Raw genomic sequence first — 23,112 nt, 5'->3', positions numbered from 1 at the left:
TTTTTCTCTCTCCATAGCTTGATCGGGAAACCGCCATTCTTCATTTTCGTCCTGTATATCAGCATAGCCGATCTTCAACATCCTTTTCACCATCTTTCTTGTCCCCTCGGCCTCAACATCATGCTTGTCTCCCCCATAGTTCGCCATGACGTGATAATAAACATTGTTGTATTGATCGCGGAAAGTGTCGCCTTTGCAGTAGGAGCTACTACTATACATAATCATTCCCGACAGTTGCAAATCCCCCGGCAACCCAGCGTTTCTCCATCTTCAGGTGGCGATGAAGATCTGGATTGAGTAGCCAGAGATTAGAGGCTAGTATGATGTGTGCTTATGGCTCTTATCAGGTAGGACTATGTGAAGTGCTAAAGTCTGCGAATGTCGTTCAGTACGTCAGTCGTTTTTTTAGCTCGCCCTTGTTGGCATGGCTTTTGCGTTTGCATCTGTTCAAACCCATAAAGTTGCAACATCCTTTCCAACCTTTGCCTTTTTTGTTTTCTACTTTTCAATAGCGTCCCGGATCAGGTGGCGAGCGTGGACACAAAGCAGAATCTTCGCCATTTCTTCTAGAAGAAAAGCTAGAGGGTAAAAAAGATAAATCAATGATGGGTAAGCCTGAACTTTGGATATTCTGTCTGGCCGCATTACAGATGGTTGTGTTGAACCTATGAGACTGTAAGCCATGATGGAGAATCCAAAGAGAAACCAGGTCATAAACGCTTTCATTGATAAGAAGGTTCATTTCGAACCAACGACTGAAAGTCCCCCTCCTCTGCGTCATGTCAAAAGGAAGAAGACAACAGCAGTGCCCAAGTGCAGGAGTGAAATACCAAGGCATGAGCTGAGAGTCAGTGAGATAAACCTCCCAACAAACAAAAAGCACATGGGGGCCACCTCAGCCAAGGAAGGGCACTGTTCAAACGATGAGAGTTTCAAGTTTGGAAGATGGCACAGAGAACGCGGACAACGATCTAATAACTGGACTTCTTACTTCTTCCTTCTATCTGCTGTTAAGACGTTGACTTTGACACTTTCGTATATGACTATGATGAACACATCCAGATGCATGGAAGAGCTAAGAGAGTAGATATTGCTATTAAGCATGGTTTCGGAACTGATTTCATTCACGCTTTTGACACTTGCCGAGCGCACCCTATTCTTTTCTTGTTCCGCTGCACAATTCAGTTGGCACCTTACTATCGATTACCAAATGGTCTTCTGGACTCGATCGCATGATTTTATCTTGAGATTGTCTGGCATTATTGCTCAAGCACATATAACGGGATATCAGATTAAAATCACCAATTATCGGATCTGAATACCAGGTGATGGTACCGTACTTTCTGCAGGTAGACATTTATGCGAACAGTTGTCGTATCCAGCATTAAGATTGTCCGCAAATAAAGGCTGATCAAGTGGAGTAAAGAACGTTTGAATCAGAGTAGTCCATCCCTTTAATCGTACCCGTCCGAGCTCGAATTACCCCTTGGAGTCCTATAAGATGTAAGATATAAGATATGCCAAGTCTCTCGTCTTACCCTCAAAGGCCGACGACATATTACTACAATCTGAAGTGTCCGATGTCAACTTCTCCACCGCCTATCCTTGCTGGCGCCTCTGCTCAAGCACTCTGTCACATCCAATGTGGTTGCTAATGCAATTAGCTTTGTGAACAAACAATCGTGCTCAAGTCACACGTTCATGATGGCCAAATGACGACAGAGTCAGAGATGATGATAGTACTTCCTGAACATGATAAGCCAGCCAAAAGAATAGGAGGCGCTTACTATTTACTAATTTACTACTGCCAAGGACATGTCTGTGTAGAAGATTGTCAATGAAGCCATGACAGACGAAGGAAGCAGGATGTAAAATATGCTAAATGTCGGCGCTCGTTCGTTCTCGTCTTCGTTCGTTCCTCTTCTCCGCATATCTCATTCGACGGAATCAAATCTGCCTTCCGGTTTACTATGGAAAGAAGGCCACTATATATGTGGTAGACATGCACCCTCTGAACAATATTTTTGCAATGAACTATCCGACTCGGACGCCCCGTAGCTATCGATTGATATAAAAATATGCATGCAGTTGGCCAATATGAGTCCTGCAGACGGTGAGAAAGGAGAAAATGCAATCGGTCAGATTGCTATGCAATCTTCCAATGAAAATGGCTAATAGCCTTGCTTATAGGGGCGTTTTTATTAAGGTTTATAAGTACTACTTTGGAGGTGAAAGAGGTGAATTAAACTCATGTGTTTTGAACTATAGGCGTGCAGGTTGACCTTGTGGGCCGAGCCAAACGGAGATGACGGTTTGACAACGAATTTCTACATTTGAGGCTTCGGTGTTTTGTTGAGCATGATCAATCAGCTATCGCCCCTACGGACAGCCTTGGCTCATAAATCGGAGATTCGTTAGCTATGGCTCCTAGAGGACAATTGTGACAGCGGTCAGGGGCATGACATGAAGGAAAAAGGACATTTCCTTTGATGTACTTCCTCACTACTACGAGTACTCTTGTTTCGCGATTCATGTTCGTTGGATATGGCGATGGAGGAGGTAGTCATATGATCCGAATGGAGCATTAGTAAAAGAGGTGTATTCGAGGCACTGGGTTTGAGCAGTTGCCTACAGCTGTCAGATCATTCTCCAATGGGAAAGTACATCTTGACTAGCTATTATTAATTCTGGCTGGAAAACATCTGTCGAAAGGATTTGAGGAGCACGCTTCGTGTGACTTTCGTTGCCCCATTGCGCAAGACCTGTGGGTTTTGCCTCTTCGAGAGAAAACGTCGACGTTCGTCTTCTCCAACTACTGTGACAGATCTAAAGCCAGATCGTATCAAGCAGCTTAGCTGAGGCAGCCTGGTTCCATAATTTCAGAGTGTTGTTCGCCCGCAGCGTCGTGAACCATTAAAGAAGTCGTTGAATTGCCTTAAAAGGCAGGAGGTACAACTCGGCAAAATTCAACTCTGAGCTCCCGGTGTCTATGTGTCCCGCCGCCAGGGATTCAATTCTTTGTAGACCTGTGATATAGTATTATGTGCATAAGAACAGATAGAGACAAGCGGAAGGGCAGAGGAAAATCATGATGCTCTGCGTGCAGTGTCCGTCGTTCGCAATCTTTTTTAAGGCCGAAGCAGCACAGTGAGATGTGGTTACGTAAAGTGGAGATGGTGGACCGACGATCTGTTATTATGGATGCTCACTCACCCTAACTAGGCTGTTCGTGCGTTGTCCGTCTCTCTGACATCCTCCAACAGTTTGTTGCAATATGGGCGCCCTACTATCTATACCCCTCCTCACAGGAGGAATAGGCACAGTTGCAGGCTCTCTCTTCTCAGGCTGCATGATTTGCATGGGTGCGTAACTCCCCTCACCTCTCATCTCGCCGCTCACAACCTATAGGCGGCACGGCTGCGTCCGCCTTCTGCAAGTCATGTAACTGCAATTCCTCAATAGCGACAAGAGTCGGCTTTGGGGTAAGCCACAATGGCTTAAGTCCAGGTTTATCCAATGGCTAATACCACGTCTAGCTCATATTCGCCCTATCGTCAATGTTGGCGTACCTCTCCAAGACGGACATTGCAATCCGACAGATTGAGAAGCTGAGCTGGGATTGGATTAAGATGGACTGCTCGAAAGGGAAATGCTATGGCCTCTTGGCTGTGAGTTCATCCAGTAGCTTTATAACTCCACATGGACTGACAAAACCTCAGGTTCACCGATTCTGCTTTGCTCTGACTATGTTCCACTTGGTCCTGTCGACTATTCTGATAGGCGTCAGGTCAACAAAGGCAAAACGTGCTGCTATCCAAAACGGGTGAGTGTTTTTTTATCTATATGAGGCGCTCCTAACTTAGTATAGGTGGTGGGGTCCCAAACTCTTATTCTACTTCCTCCTTTGTTTCCTCGCCTTCCTCATCCCCAATGAGTTCTATATGGCCTATGGCTCTTACATTGCCCCGATCGGTGCCTTCTTTTTTATTCTGATCGGCCTTGTTCTTTTGGTTGACTTTGCTCATACCTGGTCCGAGACATGTTTGGATAATTGGGAGCACAGTAACTCTAATCTTTGGCAATTCATCCTCGTCGGCTCGACTTTTGGCATGTTTGTCACAACTATTACCGTTACAATTCTTCTTTATGTCTTCTTCGCCGGGTCAGGATGTGGTACCAACACCTTTTTCATTACTTTCAATCTCATCCTATCGGTGATCGTGACAATAGTGGCGATATCCCACCCCGTTCAGGAAGCCAACCCCAAGTCTGGCCTTACTCAAGCTTCGATGGTTGCTGCGTACTGCACTTACCTTACCGCATCTGCTGTTGTCAATCACACCGATACTCAAGGAGGTAAATGTAACCCTCTGCACGCTCGGGGTGGTACTCAAACCACTACCCTTGTTGTTGGTGCCCTCTTCACCTTCCTCGCCATTGCCTATTCCACTTCCCGTGCTGCTACGCAGAGCACTGCGCTTGTGGGAAAAGGCCGCCATGAAGGAGCTTCATACGGTGCGGTTGCTCTGCCTCATGACGGCGAGGAGGAAGGTGAGGTTAGATTGGTTACGAATCAGCCGAAGGGAAGGAAAGACGAGATGCGATATCAGGCAATTTTGGCCGCTGTTAACGCGGGATCATTACCCGCTAGCGTCCTTGACGAACCAGAGGATGAGGACGAGGAAATTGAAGCCGCTATGGGAGAGGAGAGGGACGATGAACGAGCAGGAACTAAATACAACGTAAGTCATTAATCATAGGTAATCGTTCTTGCTTTTTCTAACACGAATCTAGTATTCCTGGTTCCACATCATTTTTGCTATCGCAGCAATGTATGTGGCAGGTCTCCTTACGGACTGGGCTATCATTTCGACATCGCCTGTAGCCCATCCTACCGAGTCTCAATTCGGCGCTCCTGGCATTGTGAACGAGCCCGACGTCTACATTGGAAGATCGGAAACGACGATGTGGATGAGGATCATAAGCAGCTGGTTGTGCTATATGCTTTATACATGGAGCTTGTAAGTATCGATAATCCTTAGTTTACGAGGTTACTGACCGTAATGCTGCAGAGTTGGCCCTGTGCTGTTGCCTGATCGCTTTGGAAACGCGTAAAACGGGAATAATGGGGGTTATTATGTCTTTGAAAAGTGTAACAACATTTGGTAGTCTCATCAACAATGTATGAGGGGGCTATAGTAACAAACAATTGAGACGGTCGGCTTTTTTCGCAGTAATATTTAATTGATTACAGTAACGAATCTGTGCGCAGTCGCACTAGTCATCTTTCAAGGCTCTTGTAGATCGCTGCAAAAAGCATCAATCAAATACATATTACAGACTCATTCCAGATGACAAAGCTTCTAGAACCCAAACATATAACCAAGAAGTAACACAACGCACAGGCCGATAACGCATCCCATAATGACAGTATCTCTTCTTCTACGTGTCCTTATCATTGTGATGAGAGAATTAATACCTGGCATTTGGTTGAGAACACCGCCCATTCGAGAGTCGATAGAGGCAAGGAAGGTGCGTTGTTGGGCAAAGTCTTCGCGGGTGGCGTAGGCTTGACTGCATCGCAAATCAGCTTTCGAGAAGGGAGACGAATCGGTACGTGACGTACTTTAAGGTGTCGTCAATCATGCGATGACTCGAATCTATTCGAGATCGATCTTGCAAGAGAGCGTCCGTTGTGCCAGACCGTCCAGATTTGTAATCACTAAGAGAGACATAAGCAATGAGTGATGATCTCACGCACTTAGGTGTACCTTATGTCCTTGCGAACAGACCCTAAAAGGTTTGACCGCCGTATGGTTTGCTCAACATTGTTCTGTTGCTCCATCAATTCAGATGCTCAAACCTGGGAATTGATCTCGTCTCACCCGGGTGCGTACAAAGTCCCTCCTGTAATCATCCAAGTTATCCCTGTGAGTCTGGGCAGAGTGTTGCATTGACGTGGAAGGAGGTTGGCTCGGGGAATTTATAAGACTTGTGAGGTCTTCAATCGCTTGTTCAAGCTATTCACAAGTCAGTGACTTGGACAAAGTCAGTATGTTAGTCCCACCTTTGAAAGAAGCTCTTCAATCTCCTCCTCAACGAGCTTGTAGCCCCCGATACCTTCTTCTTCCATACTGAGTTCATCACGACTAGAGCTTCCGCCCAGAGAGGAGCCGCGTGCGATGGAAGCAGCTAGCTTTGAATAAGTGGACAATTTCGAGTCCAAGGCTGTCTCAAGGGCTCGGGCATGCCTTCGTGCGTTGTCCCAGGACGTGGACATTGAGAAATTGGGATATCTGGATTGTGTATACACTGAACAGAGTGAAACGTGGACGCAATAACATTCTGGTCGAACTCGATCTTGGGAGTTGTGCCATAAATGGGGTGCAATTTAAAGGGGGTTATGTAACCTCGAATATCGTGACGTTGACGATTTGGTATCACGACGTGTCACTACTATTTGCACTATTCGCTATTCACTACACCATTAACTATTCACTATCCCATCTTCATAAGAACGCCTCTTCCTCGCCCCATCCCTGGCTATGCCTTTATCACGTCCACCAATACTTGCTGCCATAGCTATAGGCCTTCTCGCAGCTGCCCACGTCAGCGCGACAGCCTTGACAGCCATGTTGGCTGCAAACGACAGGTCTTGTTACTACGCCGACGTCGACGGGTTGGGAGAGAAAGTTGGTGCGTGTTTACTTCATATGATATTGCGACAAACCAGAGCTTACCGTAATTTCATCCATTTCCGCCCAATAAACAGGCTTCTACTTCGCCGTGCAGTCCGGAGGAAACTTCGAAATTGACTATGTGGTGTTGGACCCAGATGACAGAGTGATCTTGGAGGGCCAAGGAGAGAAGCAAGGTGACTACATTTTCACCGCCAACAAGGTAAGCTCCTATGATAGTTTCACGAAGCTATTAATTGCTGATTATTTCTCTCTAGCTTGGGGAATACTCTTTCTGCTTTGAAAATGAAGCGTACACCCAAGACAAACTTCTCGACTTTGAGTACGTGTTAATCCATCTTCTTAACGCGTCCAGACTCACATCCCGATAGCATTATGGTAGAATCTGAGCCTCGACGCATCCTTCCTGGTCAGCAACCACCTCTCAAGGAACACACCTCTGCCCTCGAAGAGAGCACTTACAAAATCAGTGGCATCTTGAACAGCATCACCAGAACTCAGAAATACTTCCACACACGACATCACAGAAATTACTCTACCGTTCTATCGACACAGAGCAGAATATTGTGGTTCACAATTTTGGAGTGTATTATCATTGTAGCCATGTCCTTGTCAGTTTATCTCTTTTTGAAAAAGGCGACACCGCTGATAAACGTGCCAGATTGCAAGTTTGGATTCTCAAGACTTTCTTTTCACGTGGCGGAAGGCGTTATAAGGTTTAAGAGCAACGACATCAACTCATGTTTATTATGCATTCATTCTCAGCATAATGAAGAAATTTGCTGCATTCTGGTATTGACAAATGGCGTCTCATACACTATCTCATATTTCCGTAGCTAGCAGCCTGCGCTCTCCTGTCATGTTCCATTCTAGCTGACTCATGTACTGTAATCGCTTCATCCACCCATGGCATGGTAAACAGGTCGCTTCGACGCAAATCTTCTTCGCGAACAGAGCCGCCATTAACGACCGCTTGCCCGATTTGATAGCCGAGCATCTGATCAAGATCGCGGGCTTGCGCAGCAAGCCAGTTGTTGATAAAGGCTTGAGGATTAGCGCTGTTGTTGGTAACGGTTAGTCAGTCTGTCAAATGGCTCAGATGAGCAGTAACATACGCGAACGATTCGAGGAAATCCTTCTTTTGTTTTAATTCCTTAGCAAAGAAGGCCAACTCAGCAACCTTGTCTTCGAGCTTAACAATCTCTTGACCCTCTGGACCCTCAAAGCTTCCAATCATTGACGCCATTTTGCTCTTGAGCGGGTCTTCAATTTCAATGGGGATGTCAAAGCATTTGTTGTGGAATGTATAATCTTTTGAGACGCTAATCCGGATGTTAGCGAATCCAAAGCGGAAAGAAATCAAAACGTACTCTATGGTGTAGGGTATAACAACAGGGTCAGGATGAGCAAGATAACGCGTTGCGATTTCGGGTAGTTCATGAAATGGAACGGTTTCTTGCCCTTGCGGGAGAAGCTGCCAATAAGTCAGCGTTTTGTCAACAATAGATCTTGGAAATGACCCACCTTTTGTAGGCCTCCGACAGCTTTGATGATTGTCCCATCCTCCTTGTCCTGCGCACCGGTAGTCTTAACCAATTTCCATAGGCCACTCATTATTTCAGATCTTGTACTTTCCCTCAAGCCGATAAGTCCCGCGAGAGGTTCAAGAACCTTATAACGCTCAGGGTAGTGCGCAATATGCAAAGAAATACGGCAAGGTATATTGACATCCCCTCTGCGAAGGATCTCGAATCCATCGAGCGGCGGGCCTTGGTGGCTTGTGGCATGCCATTCTACAATGTTACCTTCCGGGAAAGTGGGCGCATCGCGATTGTCAAACTCGATGATAGCGCTTTTGAGGAAAGTCGTAAATTTTCTCTTGGTTTTATCGAGTCTAACGTTTCCAGACTGTACGGCTGTTCATTAGCATCAAAATTCGAAAAAAAAACCTCAAACCACCACTTACATCCAATAGGCGCCCTTCGACCTTTAAAATCCATCCAGCAATACCTTTTCCCGTATTGAGATCGGGCTCGTTGCTTTTCGTTACACCACCATCGGCCATAATCGCATCCTGCCCCGGGTTTTCTCGAGGGCCTGTGCTGTAATCACCACCGACAACACTTCCTGCGCCTGCATCCAATGCCTTTTGCCAGTCCTGGTCATGGGCGGTGTTCGATATGAACACGCGCAATACTCTCTTGACCTGCCATTAAAACCAAATTAGGTTCAAAATTTCCAAGGCCAGTGTGATAAAATGTCAACGTACACGGGTAGGTCGCCCAAGGGCATCGTTGACCTCTGCTTTCTTCCTCATCAATGTCCAGTCAAGCTTTTGCTCGATCTTCATCAACTCATTGAACGCTGGAGAATTGGACACGAGAGCGGAGAGCACGTGCGGAGGGGGTAATGGTGGACGAGGGTGCTTTCTGTGGTTTGTTTGCGTCAGTGCTGAGAGAAGGATGGGCTCCTGTGGACATACAATCTACGAGCGGCATCGGCGTCAACTTCTGCGCGGCGTTTAAGGTCTTGCTGGGCCTGTGGTGCCTGAGGCTGCTGGGACTGCTGTTGTGGAGCCGCCGAGCTGGGCTGCGATGGACCTGCTTGGGGACCAGACATGAAAAAAGCAAGTGGATGGTGAAAGGATGGAGAGGTTGTTGACGAAAGGCAAGTCCAGCACGCGGTTGTTGATCTGCTTTTGCGATTACAATTATTTTCTAAATACTAGTAGTCCAATTATTAGCAATTAAAAAAAATTGCAATCAAGCGCGATATCTAATCTCCAGGCTGCCTTCAAAATAATTGCATTCACTTTCGACTTATTGTTGACTTCAAATTTGAAAGGGAAGCCATTCTATTAAGATCAGCACCAGGCAAGACGCATTCAGAATGGTTACAGCATCATCATCGAAGGCTACCGGGGCAACTCGCCTCAAACAGGCGAACAAGGCAGTTAAGGAACCTTCCCCGGACGATGAGTTTTTGGAGTCGGACTCGGAAGTCGACGAATTTGCAGAGGGATTCCAGCCAGGTCTGGCAGAAGAGTATTCTGATGATGATGACGATGATGAAGGCAAGGAGGATGATGGAGAGGGCTATGGATATGAAGAGAGTGAGGAAGAAGGAAATGCAAAATGGGAACCCGATAACTGGGACGGCAATGAGGACACTGTCTCCGAAAGTGGAAGCGATGATGACGAGGATGCTGAATTGGTAAGCCTGCTCAGTATACTTCCCTGGTAAGCTGTCACTGACCGTTTCCCTTTTACAGAGAAATCTCCAAAATAGCAAGTATTGAAGATCTCCAATCGGCATATTTAGTACTTGGCTAACCGATGTTCGCAGACCTCAACTCATTGCCACTTTCAACCCTTGCGAAAGCGCAGAAGTCCCTCTCACGCAAATCTTCTTCTTCTTCTTCAAATGGCCGAAGCAAAGAAGAGAAACTTGCCCTGATGAAGTCCAAGCTTGCTCAAATGCAGCGAAGCAAGGGTAAAGCCGTTGCTGTTCCGGATACCGACAGTCATAGGTTTGGATCAAGGGCACAAGAATCTGATGAGGAGTCTGACTCTGGGCCGGAAACTACTTCGTCTACGAAAAGAGGCAGTAAACACGCGTACGTAGAGATCTCATTTTTGACCGCACATGGCATTGCTGACTGTTATCTAGCCCGGCTGCATTGAGTACCAAAAAGCAGGTGTCTCGCAAGCGGCAAGTCATCGAGGTCCCCAAACCGGAACGCCGCGATCCACGTTTTTCTTCGGTCTCTGCAGGTCATGCTAATGCAGATCTTCATTCAAAATCCTACTCTTTCTTGCCTGACCTTCTCCGTCAAGAGTTTTCTGGATTGAAAGAAGCTGTGGCTGCTGCCAAGAAGGCAGAGAAGAATTGCCCCTGGGCCGAAAAGCCAATGAGAACTGCTGAGCGTGAAAGGCTTGAAGTGCAGATGGGGCAAGTTAGGACAAAACTGGTGAGAACAGAGAAAGAAGCTATGGAGAGGGAAGTTTTGGCCAAGGCGAAGAAGGAAGAAAGGGAGAAAAGGACTCAGGGGAAGGCCGCTTGGTTCATGAAAAAGGGCGAGTCCCCAAAATGTAGTTGTATACTTAAGCTGACAGGCAATCAACAGGCGAGAAGAAAGACTTGCTTCTCAAAGCGCGTTTCGAGACACTCGAGAAACAAGGGGGAAAGACAGCTGTCAAAAAACTTGTGGAGAAGAAGAGGAAGAAGCTTGCGAGCAAGGAGAAAAAGAGCCGGCCCTTTGCGAAAGGAGCAGAGGGTATGGGCCGGGATACCAAGAGGCGAAGAGTCGCTTAAAAATCATGATTGTAGACATTTTATTGTGTTTCTGTATTCATCAAATACTGTTAGCAACATGCACGTGGCCCAATATGCACGTCCGCCGGTTTTCGGTCACGAGTACTTGAATAAAGAGACAGTAAGCTTAATGAGCGCCAGCTGCAATGCAGTCTCAATTTTGTGTCGAAAGTAAAGCTGTACAGTGATGTTGATTGGCGGTTTTGTGTGGCCTAACGAGTCCTTTGAAACTGTCCCCCGAATATCCTCCCAACCTAAAAGCATGTCGTGCCACTCGTGCATAAACGCCATCCATACATCCCGAGGCTAAGATAGCTCTTTAACGGCCACCCTTGCCGGCGCCACCCTTCATGCTCTGCTTAGAAACCTTGGGGACGTTGGCCTGGGCGGGCTTGTTGGCGGCCTTGCGGGCCTCCTTGTCACGCTTCTCAGTCTTGGCCTTGGTGATGGCGGCTTGACGGGCAGCGGCGCGGACCTCGGGCTTAGCAGTTCGCTTAGCGAGGATGGAAGCAAGGTCGGCACCAACGATACCACGCTACGGCGAGATTAGCAAACGATTTTACAGATCTCATTTCCTCCGTTGTCCTTCCACCATCAATCCTCAACATAACATGTCAAATCAAAGCTTTCAGATTTGCCCATTTCCCCACCGAGTCATGCCTCCTTGCCTTCGCCTGCTTGTGATCGCCTAGTTGAAACCGAAAAATAAACCCACCTGGACCTTGACGTTCTTCCTAGACCTCTTCTTGGCGACCTCCTCGGTGATACCCTTCTTGTGCATCCTAAAGCAATCCCGCCCAAATCAGCAAACCGTTTTCCTCCTCTGGGCTATCTCCACACACCGTCGGTAAACCTGAGTCCAAGCGATCTTTCGGGGGTTCTTTCGTTGAAGGAAGAGAGACTCAGCCTTGGCGCTGAGGAATCGGAAGGTCTACAAGGCTTTTAGCAGACCACACATGATCCGGAGATATGGTTACCAACCTTGGAGTCCCCTCGGACGTAGACCTTTCCCCTGGAAGGGTAGACCTTGTACCCGGTGAAGTCACACCTGTCGACACGCATCTGCAGATGGCTGGATCAGTGGGGTTGAAAAGGGAGTGATACCGAACCTGTACTCACTTTTGCTATATGTAAAGGGTAAGGTTAGTAGTACGAGGAAGATTCAACCAATGTCAAAAGAAGACGCTCTCCCATCAGCAGGCAACGTCCCGTCGTGCCGCATAGTGCCACACCAATAATTCCCACACGGGGAATTTACTTCCGTTCGGCTTTTATCTCTGTGCGGTTCTTATCCCCGACAGCGTCGCCGGTGTCCGGATCTCAGTCCACACCTATTGCTTCAGATGTTGCAACTTGCTGCATGGCACTGCACCACGCAAATAAATGCATGTAACCGAGCATCGACATTCGCGGTACGTATTACTTTACTCACTGTGCTGTCATGCTTCACGCTTTCCAAGTGTTGTACACAATAGTTTCGGCCCATGTCAGTATCTGAACGTGCAGTTATCCGTTTGTTGGCTGCCTGCGATGAAAGACCAACATGCGATACTAGTAGTCTGTCTGTGTATGGGCTTTTGATCGACAACTTGCAATCTACCATTAGGCCCTAAAAAGGCTTCCTTTACGCAAGTTACGAAGGTAATTTTGCTACATAATAGAACTGTTGATACATATAGCATACAACATTGTTGACGGATGTACATGCCCACTCATCTGTTCCCCAAATCACTGCCCTTCCCATTCCTTTTGCAAGGTATTCAAGAACTCATCTGCCTCCTTTGCCCTCCTTTCCTCCTTTAATATTTGCACCTCCTTCTCACCACCAAACAGCTGGATTCGTTTAGCCTCAATCATCGCCTTCCGTTGCTCCAACTTCCTCTTCCGGGCTTCTTGCGCTGCCGTTATACCTCCTCGCCGATCAGCCTCGGCGCGCGCAAGCTCAGTTTCATGCCGTTGGGATTTCAGCGCGGCCTGTTGTTCTGCACGGCGCTGCTCATCCAAGGAGAATTGATATTGACCTGCACCCTTCACTCGCACTATATGAAAAATCAGACACATGAATGCGCGAGATAATGATTGATGACAATGTACCTTCCTTGGTTGAATCGTAATGATGCGCTCGCGCCTCCTCTTCGGCCTGCCGATATTTGGCTTTGATAACCTCTGGATTCGGTTCGTACACAGGGAAAACGTGTTGTTCGCCATCTACGCATCTCTGTTAGTCCTCAGATCACTCATGGACGAGCCCAGTCTTACGAATCACTTTGGACTGTCTACACTGCAGTTAGTATTGAAGATGCGAAACACATCTGAAGGATACTCACTGTACTTCGGCATATGCAGAGTTTTCGGCACCGCTTGGTATCAGCTTTACAGGTTCATTTCTCCCTCTTATCCGTTCTGCCTCCTTTGCTTCCTTGCGTGTACCAGTTCTTGTTCTTCCTAGCTCATCAACGTATTCAACTTGGGCCAGATCGTCGTCTTCTTCATCCTGATATGATATTAGTGTTTCGTACTACTTTCGTCTAATCTGCAGATTACTTGCCTCATCATCGGACCAACTTAAACGAGCAGGATGTGCAGATTCGTCTTCATCCGAAGAATGGTCTGAGAATTCTTCAAGCTTCTCAAACTACCGGAACCTCAGTGACGCTTAAATTGACGGGAATTCATACTCACATCAATGACAGCCTCTTCAATCTCCTTCTGACTCAGCCCTGAAAAGTCGCCTTTCTTAATCTGCTCGTATTTCTTGGCCTTTGCTTTAAGAATCTCTCTTCGCTCCTCTTCAGTAGGTCCGCCTTCATCATCAAACCGACGACGCTTGGCATCATTTCTCGCTTCTGCCGCCAGACGCTTCACTAGTCCTGGGGACGGTTTATTAAATGGGTCTCTGCTCTGTTGTGGGATAATCGTTCCATTAGTACTGCTTCTGTTTAGTAAACTGATCTTTAACCACCTTCTGTATATGTTGCTTGCGAGGAAGTCCCTTCACAGGACCTCTGCCTTCCTTGGCAAATCTATCAACATGTTCTGCAGTAATGGCCTTCAGATCTAAAAGTGCTCCACGCGATATGTTGCTCGCCTTCTGCTTGCCTGTGTCTGGCATTGTTGTCCTTGCTGGTGCTCTGTATGCTGCTGTGTTATTATTTATTGATTATGATTTGCCTTGAAAGGAGATGGGACGATGACGTACGGAAAGAAGTGCCACATGCGGGGATAGCTGCAGGAGCTAAAATGGCCACTCAGTTAAGGGAACGCTTGCTTAGCCCCATGACAGCAGTTTTGCGCCATCTTCATTCGCATCCCTTTCTTCTTCCTTCTTTCCATCTTCTTACTTCTATCTTTATCTTACTCTCCATCCATCAATCCAAATAATATCAAACATGTCTGCTTCCAAGGTTTACGTCGGTGCGTACGACTATCGGTCAACACTTAACCCTCACTTTCTATTTTCGGCAACGCCACCACGTGCATCGTTCGGGGATTCATCCACCTCTCTTCTGTCATATTTGAAAACGGCAGGCGAGGGGCGGTATAGCAATCAGCAGCAGCAGAAAGTGCCAATGTTGTCCTCGAACGATGCATAAACATAAATATGGATTTGGTTCCGGTTACCTGACTGTGATTCTGATAGGCAATCTCTCGTGGAACTCCACCGATGACACCCTTCTCCAGGTTTGCTTGTCTCTCCGTCAGCTAGCGTTTCTTGCTCATGTAGTTTCTCTCCAATGTCCCTTCTCGATATTGCGTCTTGGTCCTGCGCTCTCATTTCCTATGGTCTCGTGGCTCTTGACTCGTGGCTCTTGGCGCTTCACTTGTTTCGCTTACGTCATATTCGCCTGGTCAATGTTATTGTGTCTCAAACCGTTTGCGTTGTTGCCAAATGCACCATCATGGCTATAGGTCTTCTCCGCCTACGGTACCGTCACCGACGTTCGTTGAGTCTCTATCTTCCCGTTGAACGTTTGTCTAAACATGTCGCCACCGACTTGCAGTGCATCGTTATGAAGGACCGTGAGACTGGCCGATCCCGAGGTTTCGGTTTTGTTGTGTGTAATTGTTTTCATGCGTGAGAAGGTCCTGTCTGATAGCAACTTGCTGTGTAGACCTACGGTTCCCCTCAGGAGGCTGAGGCTGCCATTGCCGCTATGAACGAGCAGGAGCTCGACGGCCGTCGTGTCCGAGTAAGTGACACGCATGGTTATTTCTCTGGTTGCGAAATTTACTTTGATGTTATCAGGTCAACATGGCCAACTCTCGTGGCTCTGGGGGCGGTGGTTACGGTGGCGGTTACAACTCCGGCTGTATGTTTGCATCATGCTCTCATCCATTCCTAGCTAAAAGTATGTAGACGGCGGTGGTTACCAACAACAACAAGGCGGCTACCAGCAGGGTGGCGGTTTCAACCAGGGCTGTACGTGACTTCTATCTTCTCCAAGCTCCCTTTCTTAATTGCTGGGTTCCGCAGACGGCGGTGGTTACGGTGGCTCAGGCTACGGTGGCGGTGCCCAGGGCGGTTACGGTGGTGGCTGTGAGTAGAGACAGCGTTCGGCGCAGGGATTACAGAGGCTAATCATGTTCTTTAGACGGCGGCCAGCAGGGTGGCTACGAGCAGGGCGGTAAGCTATAATTCCTTCTCGACTCTTTAATGGAGCATCAGACACTGCTCTTTCCATTTACCTTTTCGATTTCCTGTCGTGAACTTGTCCTGATGCTGTTTTTCCCTGCTTGCTATTTGTATCTCTGTTTTCGGCCTTCAATTCTCCTTATCACCCTCTACACTTGTCTACCGTACGACGTACGATTGATGTGTATTCTGACTCTCGGCTTTCATGTCGCTATTGTCGTGGTTTCATCTTTTTTCTATCTGTGATCTCCCTTGCTCGGCTGGCTACGACCATATCCATATTTATCTCTCGGCTATACAGGCTACGGTGGTAACCAGGGCTTCGATGCCCAACAAGGCTACGGAGGTGCTGCCGGTGGTTACGGTGCTTCGGATTCCCGGCCTACTTGGTAGTACATTGCTGACTTTGAATATTCTACAGGCCAACAACAGGGTGGCTACAACGGCGGCTACTAAGTCTATCGTGAGTCGCTAGCTGTGTACGAAACAGACGTTTCTAACCATATCAACGTAGAATATAATTGATCTGCTTCCTCCCTTCTCTTACCTTGTGCCAATACCACCTTCCTAGTTTTCAAAATAAAATAGCAAATTCAAAGTCTTTTTTCGCTTTCATCTTTTTTTTTTCAAAAAACACCAAGAGTGCTCCCGTTTGCATCTGTCTGTACTTGACTTCCTCTTCAATTTCGTTAGTGCGTGGTTATCTAGGGCGCCAGAGGGCTACTATGAATTGCGGGTGACTCAAAAACGGTGTTAATGGGGGTTTGTACATTTACAGTTGCCATCGGATGATTATCAGGATTACTTTAACGCGAAAAGGGAGACACGGGATCCTACATGACTTTTGTGAAGGACGTAGAAGAAGTCAAATGACACATTGTTCAAAGACGGAATATAAGGCTTTGCTGTAGATACATTATGTTCAACTGTATACGTATCTAGTTCCTCATAGAATATCATTGCTGGATTGATCTCTAGTAAGGATGGGGAAAATAGTACATGGGTGTTCGACATCGGACCTGTTACATAAATGCTATCTCTAGTGTAACTTTCATTGGCTATTGGCCAAGCTCTTCTCGACTTCCATCAACTTGACAACTGCCTCTTCCTTCTCCAATGCCCGTCCTTGCTCATCCGTAAACTCCAACAAGGGGTGCCTCAACCTTGCAGAGGGATAACCACTGTGAGTCTTGAGGTACCATTTGGTTCCAGCAATCCCTGCCCTTGCAAAGGATGCATCGGCACCGGAAACCAGATCTTGCAACTCGAGAGCCTTCTTCAGATCTTGGGCAGAAGGCTGGGCGTCTGTGGCAATCTTGTAAGAGAGCTCAAACAATCTGGCAAGCGAACGAGGATAGATGTTGCCCAGACCCATGATAGCGCCATGGCCTCTACCACCAAGCACGGCGGGCGCGAGGAAGTCTGCAAACCCACCAAGAGTGAGGAACTCTGGTGCGACGTCACTTTTCCTGGGATAGTCTGCAAAGGCCGGAGTGGCAGTAGCAGCAGATATCCTTGTCAGCTTTCCTACGGCTCCGCAAGTGAGCTTGACGCCGCAAATGTTGGAGCCTTTCTTGGCGATCTCTTCGATGAGGTCGGAAGAGAGATCGATGCCACCAGCAGCACCTGGATAGTTGTACACCATAACGGGAATGGGGGAAGAGGCTTGGACTTCAAGGAAGAAGGTCTTGAGGGCAAGGGGAGTCATGGCTCCTGCGAAGTAACCGGGCGGGATAACGATGGCAACATCGGCACCAGAAGAGGCAGCCAAATGACAGAGATTGATGGTCGCTCGAGTGGAATTAGCTCCTCTACTTGATGATTAGCTCATCCTGGTCGATTGCGTTTAATATTGAACTTACGTTCCGGCGATCACCACAGTGTCGAGCAACCCAGCCTCATCCAGAGCAGCCCGGGTCTCCTTGAAGAGAGTTACTCGTTCATCGTCTGTGAGTTGGAAAGCTTCACCCATCGACCCGCAAATGACAGGCTGCATGCCGATTTTAGCAAGATCAACAACATGTTTTCTGAAGGTGGAGATATCTAAACCATTTCCAGTTATCGAGTAAGTTTCGGAAATTTTGTAAAGTTTAGGTATTACCACTCACCAAGCTCCTCCTTGTCATCCAAAAAAGTGGGGATGGGGGCCCAGACGCCTGGTTTGAGCACTCTCTTGTGGGTGGCACCTTTGCTGCCGTTGGAATGACCGTTGAGCGATGACATTATTGATTTCAGTAGTGTATACTCGTAATAGGGATATGTACCGAGGGAAAGCTACTGGTGCATATTGCAGCTGGGGGTTTTATAGAGATGAGTGTCTCTGCTATCCCCCATGCCCGAAAACAACCAGCCGGCCCCTCCATGGTAGCTCCGGCCCGAAGAGGCACCGGACCCAAAACGGCCCGCTTACCTTAATTAACTCCTTTTGGTGAAGTGGTGTATCGGTATCTCAACGCCTAGTACAAGTCTCGTTCCGATGATCCGAACGCGAGATATGCAGGAATAATAAAGTAAGTTACCGATTCATTTCCCAATTAATAGTAGTTTAATTAGAAAGTTAATAATATGCGTGTAATGCACGACATGTGAGTCGCCAGCAAGAAAGAGCGACGGCCGGCCCCACCATTGCACAAACAACGAAGCAGCAGGAGGGTATTGACCATATGATACCATCGCCACTCCCCTATCTCCTCCACTGTAACCTTGTTTCTTTTTTCCCACGTCCTGAAGAGGACATTGGGTCGCAATCCTTCACTTTCGTTCGGGTACTTTATCATATTGGTCTTTGCTTCATTTCAGCGCTATTCCGGATGCCCGCCGATGCAGAAAAACGCCCGTCCAACCAAGTTTGCGACTGGTGCCGACGTCAAAAAGTGGGTCATTACGATCATTCTCCCGATTGTTGAACGCGCTGATCACATCCTTCGGGGGGATAGGTAAAGTGTAAAGAGCTTGAAGGTGTCAATGTGGACGGTGCTCGCCATCTTAATCTTGAGCCGACCTGCCAGAGATGTTACCGCCGGAAAGAGCGTTGCACGTTTACGTATTCACCTAAAAAGCCAGGACGGCCATCGGGGTAGGCTCTCCTCTGTTGATGGAGTGTGTAATTACACTTGCTGATAGTCCTGCCGATGTGACAGTGTCTACAAACGCCTGTCTCGGTCTAGCCGTTCCGCTTCTCCAGTTCAACCTGTACCTACTACCCCCCTGAATCCCATACGGACTATGACCAATATAGATGAGATCCTATCCAGTGGAGCGGTTGTCTCCAATGATTGCTCAGGAGCAGACCGTAGGTCCAGTCACCGAATAAAGGACTCGGAGGATATAGACCCGACACTGACCATGGTATTCAGTTGATTCGATACCTACCCAAGGCTCAGGTAGTGTGGCTCTGCCTATCGACGATCAGGAGAACGTCAACCGTCTTGCGTTGCAAAGGGCTATCGATGGCGTAAACAATAACAGGACCAATGACCTGTACAATGCCCTGCAGCAATGCACACCAAAATTTCCATTTCCGCCCGATCATTTTACAAATGCTACGTTGCCTCTCAATATGGCAGGTTGGACGTCACATGCATTTCGCTTACCTGATGAAATACGGCCCAGCGGCAACTCGACCTCGGGAACGACATTCTTTGATACTCCTTCCACAGCACAAGCCTTGGCAGAGGATGATCAACCTCAATTTCCTGGCAACAGCCCGAGCGAAGCTGCGATATTGGCATCGCTGAAGGCTACAAATGAGCCTGAGAGCTTCATGCCAATCGATGTGATAGCGCCATGGTCTGACATCTGCTTCTTCCTCTCATTGTACATGCGCCATCAACATGTACTAGTGCCCATCGTCCACAAGCCCTCGTTCGCCAGCGATGTGCTTCATCGGAGAGACCAAAGGGACGAGACCTTTCGAGGATTTCTTGCTAGTATCGGTGAGTATATGGCTGTTCTTTGCGAATGAGTCTGACGACCTCTAGTGGCCTATGTGTGAGTCGGTCGGAAGGCGCAGCATGGCATAACAATAACTGAGCGTGTCAAAGTATTTGTCAGAGCCCAATCAGTCTAATGGGGGAGCAGCATTCTCGGGAACGCCTAAAGAGAATCCTCTTCCGGGCACATAGGTTCAGCCGTGCATGCCAATTACGCAACAGTCATCAACCTAGTCTTTCGATGCTTGGATCTGTCATTCTGTGCGTTTATCGAACGAATACAGTCATCCGACTACACCCAAGGCTGACTCTTCACGATCAGAGACCTCATATCGACTCAAGCTACCCAGAATCTCAGCTCAACTGACATGCTGGCTGCCGAGGCACGGAGGTTGGTTTACACGTTGCGGGTCAATCAAACCGAACCGAAGGAAGGCATGAACCTCATCGAAAGAGAGATTTGTCATCGAATGTATTGGGAAGTTGTAGCAATCGAAAAGTAGGTGACTGGAAATGCGACTTACTTGGCGTATTTTTGACGTGACCATCATTAGGACGCTCGCTTTGAATGGAGCCCCGATCATGTTACTTGAGATGGAGGGTGTTCCACCTCTTCCATTGGCAGTCGATGATGAGTACATCTCGGAGGAAAGTCATTTTCCTCAGCCGTTTGGGAAGAGATCGTACATGACTGGATTTGTGATTGTCACACAAATTTTCCGGTTGTTAGGCCAGTGTCTGCAAAGGCATCGCATGTTCCTGTGCAAAAAAGATCAAAGTACCGACACTGAAAGCTCATTACGATGGATTGAACAGACATTGGAGGAGTTGGACACCTTGACAAACGACGTTCCAATCATTGCGACCTTTGATGAGGCACAACCAGAGACTTGGTGGGGTATCCAATGTGCGAATATTCACATTACCGCGCTCTGTGTGCAATTTGCATGTGTACGTGTATGTCTTGGCCAGAACTGTTTCCCACTCTGCTGATAACGACTTAGATTGACTTCAGGTCCGCCTTGTCACCGGGCTATGATTCGCCACCACAGCGACAAATAATTGCTAAAACAGCCTATGACATTTTGGCGAAGTTTGTGCTTCCTCGCAAAAGCGGATCCAAGCTTACCTTATCTGTATTAGTATACCTGTTGAGTGTCTTGCCTCAAATGGACAGAGCGTGGTAAGTGGTCGTCAGTATCATATCCGTCTGTGACTTCCAGGCGGATGAATGGATAAGTCGGTATTGATCGCGCTTTCTCCTTATAGCGAGGCAAAATATTACGAGTTTTGCTGTCTTTGCTTTCCTTCGCATCAGATCCCAGTGATATAAGCGGCCATGTATGGGATTGGTGGAATTTGGTAAGTGTAATGAAATTTAGTCAAACAACGCTGATAGGTGTTGCCTGATGGGTTTTGCAGTATCACAACGTGCACTTCATACAGGCAATGCCTGAGGCTTCGGAATGATATAATTCACTGTTTCGCGTCGTTGTATCATTTTATTGTAGTATTTCGTGGTTATCAAGAGCTATTGCGTAGGATATTACTCAATGCATCATGAGTCATATGATCTGAAGCACAGATTTGAACGGCGGGCTGGGAACGAAAGAGTAAGACCTGTTCATGAGCAACGATCCACCGCCTGCCGCATGCGGTCCGCAATCGCAGCCATTGTAGATTTATATGACTGGTTGCAAAGCACCATGTACACTTCTTTTATAGGGGTCTTTCACCCCAAGGAAAATTGAAGAGATCAGGTCTTAGATTGTAGAACTGGTATTCCCTCAGCACCTTTGTACAAACACTCTCAGAGAGCAGTGTACAAGATAGTGATGAGGAAAGACCAGAAAGCTGCAAAAGAGAAAATTAAAGTAGGGTATAGAATCTGAACGAAAAAGACCACGCAGTTATCTATCTAAACGAGCAGCTAGACTAAGGGGGACCGGCTGAAATTAGACCAATACTTGTACCAAATGGTCAGCGGCGTGAAAGACACATTGTCAGTTGAACTGATTACTCACTGTGTCTCGCTTGGGAGAGGCTTGTATCACTCCTCCACTCGTCCTTGAAGGACGCTCCCTTGCTTTCATACTTCTCCCAAACGTCGATGTTCTGAAAGGAAGTTCCCAAACATCATCGTCGTCGTCGTCAACCCCAGCTGCAGTCCGCCGCTGTTGATCCTAAGCTTCTCCGACCTTGTAGAGCAAGCGCTTCTCGACTTCTAACCGTGCCTTATAGACTGCAAAGGCAAAGTAATTGTCGCTGAGTCTCAAGTAATCAGTGAATGTGTCGCTGTCAAGTATGAGATGGGGAAGAACGAAGCTATTTGAGAAGCCGCTTTCTGGCGGGTTTGGGAGAAATGGCAAACCTGTGACCTAAGTTGTCAGCTCTTGTTGGTGCTTGAATAACGATCGGAAAAGACCAATACGTCGTACTCGATCAAGCCTGCCTTGCCCATCCGAAACTTTTCTACAAAGTCCGGATCTTCTGCGGTGAAGTAAGGGACCTCGGCTAGAATTTGCCATTTGATTTCGGCGATGGGGAGCTCGATCGCAACTGGGCAACTTCCGCTTTGAAACGAAAAGGTCGACGTTCAGAACATTGATGAAAGCATCCCAAAGGCCTGGAAATGCTGCGAAGGCCACAGCGTTTCGGACGAGCAAGGTCCCTGGGACGACATGAATCTAGCGTGCTATCAATATGTCATCTTACCCTCTGATCTAAGGTACCGTAGCGGTGCCACTGTCCTCATAGAGGCCGGAAAACACCTGATGCTATTTTAGTTTCGTGTCCTCGGTCGTTTGTCTACAGTTGTTCTTGGAACACTACTAGATTCAGTTGTTGGGATTGCTGGGCTCGAGAGTTTGAGAAGACTAAGCTGCTTGGGCTATAAAGTCACGCCTTTTATATCTTTCTCAGCTCGTAGAGCTGACTCATCTTTCTCACACCTTCCCTGGACCCTCCGTTCAGGCCTCTCTCCTCCCTAACGCCTCCTCGCACGGTCCTCCTACTCTTCCTCTCTCCTTCTTCCCTCTCTTTCTCTTCTCTCGGCGCCCCAAAACTACTTCATTCCCTTTCTTCCTCTCGTCCTCCTCCTTCTCTTCCTCCTACCCCCTTTCCTTTGTATCCTTACAGATACTCACAGTGTTGTCCTGAGGACAAAAGAGGGTGACAGAAGCTTTGGCCGCCGTGGAGTTTTCCCCAGACTTGTCAGAGCTGGGAGTTGAAGTAAATCATGCTTGACGGGCCTCATGTAGGGGTAACCTTCGCCTTGGGGAGCGGCGATGCGGCCCTCTTGGGCTTGAAGTTCGATATGTAGTTAGTGGGGAGTGTGGCAGATGAGCGAGGGAAGGGGTTATTTGTTGATACTGTTGCCGCCTCGGTCGTTTTCTTCTAGTGCGCCCTCGCGTCCGCAAGCTCCTTCTCAAGCTTCTTCTTCTCCAGCTCCGCCTGAGTAGCCATCAAGTGGCGTCTGAGTTGCTCGACCTGTCAGATTGTCCGTCAGCAGCATAGAGATGGGAAGGAAAAGAGT

At 47.7% G+C, this 23,112-nt stretch overlaps 10 protein-coding genes across 10 annotated transcripts; 5 read left to right on the top strand and 5 right to left on the bottom strand.

Annotated features, from left to right (window-relative positions):
• Nucleotides 1-3,274: 3,274 nt before the first annotated feature.
• Nucleotides 3,275-5,115, top strand: CNBG1890 (hypothetical protein; the record flags this gene model as incomplete). The annotated part of the gene is made up of 7 exons (XM_769114.1): nt 3,275-3,362; nt 3,409-3,482; nt 3,537-3,668; nt 3,720-3,823; nt 3,869-4,742; nt 4,795-5,021; nt 5,073-5,115. The coding sequence occupies 7 exons, from the start codon at nt 3,275-3,277 to the stop codon at nt 5,113-5,115; spliced, it is 1,542 nt and encodes a 513-aa protein (XP_774207.1).
• Nucleotides 5,116-5,363: 248 nt separating this feature from the next.
• CNBG1880 (hypothetical protein) lies at nt 5,364-6,280 on the bottom strand (the record flags this gene model as incomplete). The annotated part of the gene is made up of 5 exons (XM_769113.1): nt 5,364-5,574; nt 5,627-5,722; nt 5,772-5,833; nt 5,886-6,020; nt 6,068-6,280. The coding sequence occupies 5 exons, from the start codon at nt 6,278-6,280 to the stop codon at nt 5,364-5,366; spliced, it is 717 nt and encodes a 238-aa protein (XP_774206.1).
• Nucleotides 6,281-6,545: 265 nt separating this feature from the next.
• CNBG1870 (hypothetical protein) lies at nt 6,546-7,420 on the top strand (the record flags this gene model as incomplete). Its single annotated transcript, XM_769112.1, has 5 exons — nt 6,546-6,696; nt 6,773-6,900; nt 6,956-7,020; nt 7,070-7,309; nt 7,360-7,420. 5 exons carry the CDS (start codon nt 6,546-6,548, stop codon nt 7,418-7,420), a joined length of 645 nt encoding a protein of 214 aa, XP_774205.1.
• A 95-nt stretch (nt 7,421-7,515) lies between these two features.
• CNBG1860 (hypothetical protein) lies at nt 7,516-9,317 on the bottom strand (the record flags this gene model as incomplete). The annotated part of the gene is made up of 7 exons (XM_769111.1): nt 7,516-7,756; nt 7,814-8,020; nt 8,069-8,172; nt 8,223-8,606; nt 8,665-8,904; nt 8,968-9,127; nt 9,181-9,317. The coding sequence occupies 7 exons, from the start codon at nt 9,315-9,317 to the stop codon at nt 7,516-7,518; spliced, it is 1,473 nt and encodes a 490-aa protein (XP_774204.1).
• A 270-nt stretch (nt 9,318-9,587) lies between these two features.
• CNBG1850 (hypothetical protein) lies at nt 9,588-11,012 on the top strand (the record flags this gene model as incomplete). Its single annotated transcript, XM_769110.1, has 5 exons — nt 9,588-9,911; nt 9,970-9,985; nt 10,044-10,314; nt 10,368-10,789; nt 10,825-11,012. 5 exons carry the CDS (start codon nt 9,588-9,590, stop codon nt 11,010-11,012), a joined length of 1,221 nt encoding a protein of 406 aa, XP_774203.1.
• Nucleotides 11,013-11,331: 319 nt separating this feature from the next.
• On the bottom strand, nt 11,332-12,074 carry CNBG1840 (60S ribosomal protein L24; the record flags this gene model as incomplete). The annotated part of the gene is made up of 4 exons (XM_769109.1): nt 11,332-11,547; nt 11,728-11,794; nt 11,855-11,943; nt 11,994-12,074. The coding sequence occupies 4 exons, from the start codon at nt 12,072-12,074 to the stop codon at nt 11,332-11,334; spliced, it is 453 nt and encodes a 150-aa protein (XP_774202.1).
• A 666-nt stretch (nt 12,075-12,740) lies between these two features.
• On the bottom strand, nt 12,741-14,124 carry CNBG1830 (hypothetical protein; the record flags this gene model as incomplete). The annotated part of the gene is made up of 7 exons (XM_769108.1): nt 12,741-13,051; nt 13,107-13,220; nt 13,272-13,288; nt 13,340-13,478; nt 13,557-13,647; nt 13,695-13,913; nt 13,975-14,124. 7 exons carry the CDS (start codon nt 14,122-14,124, stop codon nt 12,741-12,743), a joined length of 1,041 nt encoding a protein of 346 aa, XP_774201.1.
• A 277-nt stretch (nt 14,125-14,401) lies between these two features.
• CNBG1820 (hypothetical protein) lies at nt 14,402-16,101 on the top strand (the record flags this gene model as incomplete). Its single annotated transcript, XM_769107.1, has 10 exons — nt 14,402-14,426; nt 14,653-14,693; nt 14,922-14,951; nt 15,014-15,067; nt 15,125-15,202; nt 15,259-15,322; nt 15,370-15,432; nt 15,487-15,549; nt 15,605-15,637; nt 16,067-16,101. The coding sequence occupies 10 exons, from the start codon at nt 14,402-14,404 to the stop codon at nt 16,099-16,101; spliced, it is 486 nt and encodes a 161-aa protein (XP_774200.1).
• Nucleotides 16,102-16,696: 595 nt separating this feature from the next.
• Nucleotides 16,697-17,868, bottom strand: CNBG1810 (hypothetical protein; the record flags this gene model as incomplete). The annotated part of the gene is made up of 3 exons (XM_769106.1): nt 16,697-17,456; nt 17,508-17,688; nt 17,754-17,868. 3 exons carry the CDS (start codon nt 17,866-17,868, stop codon nt 16,697-16,699), a joined length of 1,056 nt encoding a protein of 351 aa, XP_774199.1.
• Nucleotides 17,869-18,308: 440 nt separating this feature from the next.
• On the top strand, nt 18,309-21,047 carry CNBG1800 (hypothetical protein; the record flags this gene model as incomplete). Its single annotated transcript, XM_769105.1, has 12 exons — nt 18,309-18,518; nt 18,582-18,721; nt 18,786-18,937; nt 19,002-19,580; nt 19,626-19,635; nt 19,689-19,838; nt 19,900-20,076; nt 20,132-20,528; nt 20,582-20,670; nt 20,721-20,760; nt 20,847-20,939; nt 21,000-21,047. 12 exons carry the CDS (start codon nt 18,309-18,311, stop codon nt 21,045-21,047), a joined length of 2,085 nt encoding a protein of 694 aa, XP_774198.1.
• Nucleotides 21,048-23,112: the final 2,065 nt, after the last annotated feature.

This window comes from Cryptococcus neoformans, chromosome 7 (assembly GCF_000149385.1).
Source record: "Cryptococcus neoformans var. neoformans B-3501A chromosome 7, whole genome shotgun sequence".
NCBI lineage: Eukaryota > Fungi > Basidiomycota > Tremellomycetes > Tremellales > Cryptococcaceae > Cryptococcus > Cryptococcus deneoformans.
The sequence above is the reverse complement of the archived record's forward strand: the minus strand, read 5'-3'. Positions and strand labels throughout refer to the sequence as shown.